This window comes from Nelumbo nucifera, chromosome 5, assembly GCF_055504915.1.
Source record: "Nelumbo nucifera cultivar China Antique chromosome 5, China Antique-T2T, whole genome shotgun sequence".
Classification (NCBI taxonomy): Eukaryota; Viridiplantae; Streptophyta; class Magnoliopsida; order Proteales; family Nelumbonaceae; genus Nelumbo; species Nelumbo nucifera.
In genome coordinates, this window is record NC_142653.1 from 31,318,248 (window position 1) to 31,326,365 (window position 8,118).

General features: G+C 34.6%; 1 protein-coding gene across 1 annotated transcript; it reads left to right on the forward strand.

The window, feature by feature from the left end:
• Positions 1–4,966: 4,966 nt before the first annotated feature.
• Positions 4,967–7,497, forward strand: LOC104600009 (peroxidase 3-like). Its single transcript, XM_010262799.3, has 4 exons — positions 4,967–5,249; positions 5,365–5,556; positions 5,717–5,882; positions 6,882–7,497. The coding sequence occupies exons 1-4, from the start codon at positions 5,031–5,033 to the stop codon at positions 7,286–7,288; spliced, it is 984 nt and encodes a 327-aa protein (XP_010261101.1). The 5' UTR covers positions 4,967–5,030; the 3' UTR covers positions 7,289–7,497.
• The last annotated feature ends 621 nt before the right edge of the window (positions 7,498–8,118 follow it).

Consider the following 8,118-nt stretch of genomic DNA (forward strand, 5'->3'; position numbering starts at 1 on the left):
AACCTATGGTTATCTTTCTTCTAGCATAATTATAGTGGTAGAATCTACAGTTATAGATTAAGTGACAAATGAGGGAATAAACAGAATTTTGTGATTAGAAAATACAGAAATTGCTACTTATAAAAGAGAGATATGTTAGAATATTAAAAAAAAAATTATTTTCCGGGACCTCACCTCACAACTGTTTGACCAAATGACCTAAGTATTTGATCCTCCTTTCCCCACTATAAGAGGTGTTCGGAAGCGTGGTTTATATTGGGTTATAAACGATGCCACACTTAATTCATTCGTTCGGTTGTGGTGTGGCGTGGTTTGAACCCCACCATATCATGGTGTGGTATGGTTTTCACCACATTTAAAATGGTTCTTTTCATGCTCCAATCACACCATGGGGTACTATAGTTCTGGTGTTAGTTACAGTATTTTGTAAGTTCATTTTTAATATTTTAAATTATAATTAATTAATCTGTTTTATTAGTTTTTTTATGCAATGTTTTTAATCTGTCATTGACCTTATTAATTGAACTGTTCGAATTATCACTCAACCAAGATTTCAGGTTTAGTTTTAGTAAAAATTGGTGGATGGTTGAAAATCATTGACTTGGTAAAAAACTGTTTGATTTGGATGGTTGGACTGTTGATTCATTTGACCAGGTGATCGGGTCACGAGTTGTACATTAATTGTTTATCAAACTTTTGGATGTCACAACTTTGCACTCTGATGTTCGATTGAGGTGATTTTTTCTTTTCGGTAACTTTTTAATGTCTATGCCTCCCAAGACGTTGTAGGCACCTTATCCCGTTATTTTTGCCAAAAAAAAAGAACTTTTAGTCTTACATTGCAATTTTTAATATTTTTTACAAATAAAAAATTAAAATATAATAAAAAATATAAATTATATATATATATATATATATATATATATATATATATAATAGAAGACAGAAGCTGGTTAAAGAACAAATTTGGTAACGAGATGTGACTGTCGGTACGAGCGTTTCAACACTGCAATTAGCATAATATAATTTTCCTTAATCTTGCCTCTATTATTTACCATTAAACTCAATTCGTCGTATGAACCATATTGATTTGTATAAAAGTAGGACCTACAAATTTGCAGAATGCATGATGAATTTGAAAGCTGTCTTACATAGACTTAGGGAACATAATTTTTAAATCTGCACATGGAAGACCTTTATCTGCAACCAGTCTTTGTCGTATCACCAACCAAATCTTATACTAGTTACACAAATATTCTTTTTAATTGCTATAAAAAGTTGACAAAATCAGAATATGATTTAGGTCCTGTTTGATTGGCAGGAATAAGAGGTCTGCCGGAATCGGAATTGGAACAGGTCATCTTCATTCCAACTGATTGGTTGGGTGGAATTAGAATCTTATTTTCATTATCGGTGGAATGGCATTCTCCTATTGGAGGGAATGCCCCCTCTCTTGAGAATGAAATCTCATTCAAGCTGATTTCAATTTCCATTTTAATTAAACAGATTATGGGAATAGATCATTTTGATTCTGATTCCAATTTCAATTCCAATTGTAAACCAAGCAGACCTTAATGTTTCAAAAGTTTTGTCCGCACCAATCAACTGGATTTCTCCGAAAATGCATAAAGTGTTTGAGACTTTAGGGCAGCAATCAACAGGGGGTTCATAAATCGTTTCTTCACTCTTTACGCATGGTAAAATTCAAGAAACTAAGAAAGTAGCAAGCAACCACATGGCAAAAATCCTTTGGCTCGGTTTGGAAGGTGTGTACAAATACAAATATGTAGAATGCAAAACCTTATATTTTGTATTATTTCGTATGTATTTACATTTTACATATTTGTATTTGTGTTCTTTCCAAACTGAGAGTTTCTATTTAAGTAAAGGTCTGGAGTAGGGGTGTAAACGGATCAAATTCAAATCAAATCAAGCAATATCCGAATTCAAATCCGATTAGAAAATTCGATTCAATATCCAATGGATATTAAAACTTAATATTCAAATCCGAATTCGATTAAGTATTCGAATATTTGATTCGATCCGATTCAAATTTGACCAATTAATTATTTTAGGTAATTAATAAATATATAAAATAAATATTTTATTTATATAATGTATATAAATTATTTATATAATTTAATTATTGTATATAAATTATACAAACACTTAAATATTTTATATATTATATATAAGAAGTAAATAATTGATCGAATTCGGATATTTATTGAATTGAATTAGGTCATATCCAAATTCAACCAATTAGATATTCAAATTATCTGAATTCGATTCAATTATGTCAAATTTCAAATTCAAAATCTGATTTTCAAATACCGTTGACACCCCTAATATGAAGTATTGTCAATGGGGTCCCTTATATATTGTCATTGATGGGGTCTTGTAGGGAGCGTGTGGGTAGCAGATCAGACTCCTCTCATTAAATGGACAACCTAATTTTCAAGATTAGGAATCCTATCATGGCACAAAAGTCTTTCTATTTCATTTGCAAATTTTAAGGCTTGCAATAAGGCTATGTTTGGTTTAAAGGGAAAAGGTATGGAAAGGAAGGGAAAGACAGGAAAACCAATACATCCTTTCCCTACAATTTCCTTCAAACCAAACATAACCTAATTAAGGGAAGGAATCTCGTGCATGGAAGCGTTGGTCATGGCCCAATAAGGCTCCATTTGCCGCTCCCTAAACAACCAATATCTGTCTTGTGGCAAAAGCTAGCAAAACCTTCCTTTGATCTTTTGTGACTGGAAAAGAAAATTTTGAAATTTCAGCTGCTAGCTTCTTCAGTTGGGAAAGGATCCAATCATCCAATGGCAATGTGAGTAGAGCAGATAGAGTGAGCTATCTACTGGATAGTGTGAATTGTGAAGTGGCAATCATCTCTTCTCCACATGTGGGGAAATAGGAGAGGTTGTATAAGACAAATTCACAATCAAGATACTTGGCAACTAATCTTCATCACTTGGTGGCTTAATGGGCCGCCCAAGATAGCTTTGTAATTGCACACCAATGGGCAACAGTAAAAATAAAAAACATGGGCCATGGCCAACAGGAAGGTTTCTAATCTAAGGGACAGATACTAGGTTATAAAAAATGGACCATTTCCAATTAGAAAAATAATGAGCCAAAACAAGAGCCGACTAATGCAATAGGTTTAGGTTGGGTCCGGGTAAGTGTAGATGAGTAGATCCGGTCCAAACCTGATAAGTAAATGTTGAACCAGTTTTCAATCAGAACCTATAGGGTCTGTGATTGGATCTGACCTAAATGACCCAATAATAATTGTTATTTGACAATAAATAAACCTGCTTATTTGCTAAGTTTGCATATTTGGACATCTTATAATATTATATATGTCATGAAAATAATAGGTACCAGACTCGGATATCTTTGTATTATGTTAATATCATTAGAACATTATAATGATGGTAATGACAAGGATGAATTATACATAAAACACCATTTGGGTTTTAATCAGTTTGGAACAATGAAAACTGATTCGGATCTAATTTTAATATTTAGGACATAAAATGTAGACCCCAGATCCTATATAATAGAGTCGGTTTGGTTCAGATCTGCCAAAAAGGCCTGACCCATTCACATATAAGATGGACCCTACTAAAGATTATTATTATTATTATTATTATTATTATTATTATTATTATTATTATTATTATTATTATTATTATTATTATTATTATTATTTCATATCAAAGAGTCATTTAGGTTCTGATTAGCCATGTCATCTCTCCATATCTTGTAGATAAGAACCATAGATAATTGACCAATTTTGAAAAAGTAAATTATTTTAATATGATGATAATGATGATGATGAGCAAGCATACTGCATGAGCAATCCGCTGCTAGATATATAGTAAGGGCAATACCATGCAATCCAAGAACCCTAGGCATTTAATATGTAGGCCCCATTATGAAGACTTAGATAAACTTGAAACACAATCCAATTGGTTTAACCAACTACAACATTGAATGATTTTATGAATGTTTAAAAATAATCTACAAGCTAGTATTACAGTTTGGGTCCAAAAGATTTCAACTAGCTATCTATCTCAAATAATTGAACTAAGGTTGCAATAGGAATGGTGCATGCCTATTGTTAGTAGTAATATATCAAAAGCCCTATCTATGTATGTAAAGTACAAGCTATATATTGTTTATAATATTAGGTGAGAAAGAAGAAAACTAAAAAGAAATTGTAATTCCTATACCTAATCACATACATATTCTAATAGAAGCTGTAAATTAAAGACCAATTCATGCTCACTATCCACGTACAATTCTGATGATGAGACGTCCAATCTTTTCTTTTGCTCTCTCTCTTTTATTTTTATATCCAACTGATGAGAAATTCTTCAGGCTCAGTTTGGAAGGAGTACAAATGCAAATTTGTACAGTATAAGTATAAGAAAAATAATACAAAATACAAAGTTTTACATTCCACATAATTGTATTTGTAATCCTTCCAAACTGAGCCTTAAGGAATTGAGCTATATACCGATCATTTAGATGAATCACTTTCATGTAATGTATCCATGAAAGCTTTCTGTTGATCACTGCTGAATTTTCTTAATTAGGAGGGAATTCATCCCATTACAAGGTGGGTAATTTTATGGTCGAATCATTTTCCTTCTAAATGTTTAAAATAAGGTATATATGATGGGTATATGCAAAGAGAACTGCTTTCTCTTTTCTTTTTCTTTTTTGCATGTTGGTCACTAAAAACAAGGTTATGACAGATCAATTGATGTAAAATGAATAAAAATAGGGGTACCCCATCTCAATATCAACTAATCTACAATGCATTGTTGTCTCACTCTGTCCATTCACGTAGAGATATAACAAGACAAAGTTTTGCCTATCTGGATCTTTGACACTATTAATTCTGGACAGTGGGATATTAGCTTTTGATGAGTTCTATATAATGAATTATTGGCTGTGTTTAATAATCATCCTAGTGTTATAGAGCTTTGAATTGCATTTCCTAGCTTTTGAAGATGAGGACTCACAATCTTCGTCCATTGTTAGGCATTGCGCTGCTGGGATTCTGCATTTTAGGTATTTGTGAAGGAGGTAGCCTGAGAAAAAATTTCTACAGAAGCAGCTGTCCGCGTGCGGAGGAGATCGTTAAGACTGTCGTTTGGAAACGAGTCGCTAGCGATTCTGGGCTGCCTGCTGCGCTTGTTAGGTTGCATTTCCACGATTGCTTTGTTAGGGTAATATAACACTCACTAGCTAATCAATTTATATTGCTTGAAATCTCATGTCATTGGAAATGCAGTTTCCCTCATGTATTAATTCTTACTGAGTTTTGGCTTGGTTCTCTTTCAGGGTTGCGATGCATCGGTGTTACTGAACTCAACCCAAAATAACCAAGCTGAGAAGGATGCAGCTCCCAACTTAACTTTGGATGGTCTCGATGTCATCGATGAGGTTAAGACTGAAGTGGAGAAAACTTGCCCAGGAGTTGTTTCCTGTGCCGATATCATTGCTCTGGCTGCCAGAGACTCGGTTGCTTTCCAAGTAAGTTCAACTTAATAGGAAGAAGCAGAGGAGAAGGAATATTTTAAGTAAATTAAACTTTAAAGAGGTTCAGAGATAATTAATTACCCGATAATCCATCCAAATTAATCTAGCTCTGAAATCGGAGTTGATGATGATTTGGTTTTGTCATCTATTGCAGTTCAAGAAGTCAATGTGGGAGGTGCTTACGGGTAGAAGAGACGGCACCGTGTCACGGGCCTCCGATGCACTCGCTAACATCCCTGCTCCCACTTTTAACTTTACAACTTTGAAGAGCAACTTCGCTAGCAAAGGACTCACTGTTCACGATCTTGTGGTATTATCTGGTAAGCCTGGTTGGTTCTATAATTCGGAGCGGGTCTTCTAGTTGGGTCGTTTAGTAATCAATCTTCCCTAGCTAGACGATCCAAGAATTTTCCACATGGCAATCTAGTTGGAAGCCCCCCCCCCCCCCCCCAAAAAAAAAGAAAGAAAAAAACACTTGCCAAGTGTCTATAACAAGTTTTTCTTTTTTTCTTTTTCTTTTTAGGCAAGTTTCATATTAAGTACCTGGATGAATTAGGGCTGTAATCGGGTAGTTCAGATCGGATCCAGCGCATCTGAATCCGATTCTTATTATTGAAACCACAAACCTGAATCTGCCTTTTTGGTCTTTAAAATAAAGAGCAATTAATTTTAAAAAATAATTTCTTTGTAATTTATACATATATAATAAATATATATACATATAAAATATTAAATTATATATACCCATTTAAGTTTTTTTTTTGACAAGTATATATACCCAATTAAGTTTGTATCAGACCAGATGTATGTATTAGGCTTTGGACATCCTTCAGTACAACCTTATGGATGACAAGTTGCAACTTTGGGTTGGCTCAACCTAGACCCAGTCTGACTTAAACCTAGCTTTATCCTGGACTGGGCTGTTATTTACGTTTGGAGGCCGTTTGATAACAGTTGAAATGACTGAACTGAAAATTTTATTGTCTTATCTTTTACTGAATAAGTTTTCAATAAGCAAACTGTGTGTTCTTTAATGGCTGAAATTGAAATTCAGTAGAGTATTTTACCCTTGAATATGTGACTATTTAATTTTTTTTTTTCAACAAGTTCATCTGTTATCAAACAGCCCCTTAGTTTAGAAAACATAAAACCGGTTGATTGATTCGATTAACCGTTGGTTCAATTTGTCACGATTTGATTAACCGAAATTTTCAATTTGGTTTTGCCAGTTTAATTCAATTTTTGGATTTTTCTCTTTTTCATGATCACCCCTACAAATCAGTAGTTCTGGTTGTTAAGGTAGGATTGTTCGGTTGCAGGCGCACATACAATCGGACAGGGACATTGCAACGCCTTCAGCAACAGGCTGTACAACTTCACAGGAAAGGGAGATGCAGATCCCTCTCTCGACCCAGAATACGCAGCTTTCTTGAGAACTCAATGCAAGAGCCTTTCAGACAACACAACTCAAGTGTTCATGGACCCCAACAGTGGAGTCTCATTCGATAGCCATTACTATGCCGTTGTAAAGCAAAACAAGGGTCTCTTCCAATCTGATGCTGCTCTTCTCACCAACAAGATCTCAAGCAAAATTGTCACCGAATTGCTCAACCAAAATAAATTCTTCACAGAGTTCGCACAGTCGATGGAGAGGATGGGAGCCATTGAAGTTCTTACTGGAAGTTCTGGAGAGATTAGAAAGAACTGTGCGGTTGTCAACTCTTAATTAAGTTCTGTAACTCCAAGCTTGTGGTGGCATAAATGTTTCCCATCGATCGTCTTTGTGATTTTTATTTCTTTATTACTTTTTCCTTCTCAAGAATAACTGACTCGGATGAGAAGCCAATATTCCCTCTTCCCAAACATCTCAGATTTTCCCTATAATTAATTAATTAAATTTCAATAATAGATACAGGTGGGTCTTTCCGATGGGCATTTGTGTTTATAGAACAAAACTATATTCAAGAGCCTAACCCAAAACAGTTTAGCCTTTTTGCTTGTTTCTTGAGAAATGAGAATCTAAACCTACAATCCAGTCCAATTTTGTATTGTTAATCGTCGGATGAAATCAAAATCGACACGAAGTCACCACTCACCAGCCCATCAAAATCTGTAGACAGGTCCGTGGCCCTGCCAGCCAACTACAGTTGCCATCTGTCCTTTGTTTCAAGTAGAAGGGACCTGCTGCCTCCTCCCTACCATCAGGTGGGCAAAAAATCACCGTGCAAAGAAGATTATGAACATCTGCTATTTATTTTCAATCAAGAAAATAAAAAATAAAGCAACTAGATTGTATCCGATTGTGAGAATCTCTGATAATTTTCTTGTATGAGCGAATTAATTTGTTAATCTTAGAGTACGAAACTTATGTTTCCTGCAACCCCCTTATTGTTTATTAATTTGATCTGAATAATTAAATCATTAGTTTCGTGTACCACCGAAAAGAGATGATGTTGTACCCTCGATCATGTTTTGCATTTACAGTTTAAGAAGGGCACGGCAGTCTCACACCGGTGGCATCCAAGGCATTTGCTAACATCCCTATAACATTATTGA

Bases quoted from the DNA above. Each gene is read 5' to 3' on its own strand.
- LOC104600009 (XM_010262799.3), top strand. From the start codon at position 5,031: ATGAGGACTCACAATCTTCGTCCATTGTTAGGCATTGCGCTGCTGGGA. The intron at 5,250-5,364 runs GTAATATAACAC...GTTCTCTTTCAG, and splicing joins TCCACGATTGCTTTGTTAGG to GGTTGCGATGCATCGGTGTT. The intron at 5,883-6,881 runs GTAAGCCTGGTT...GTTCGGTTGCAG, and splicing joins CGATCTTGTGGTATTATCTG to GCGCACATACAATCGGACAG.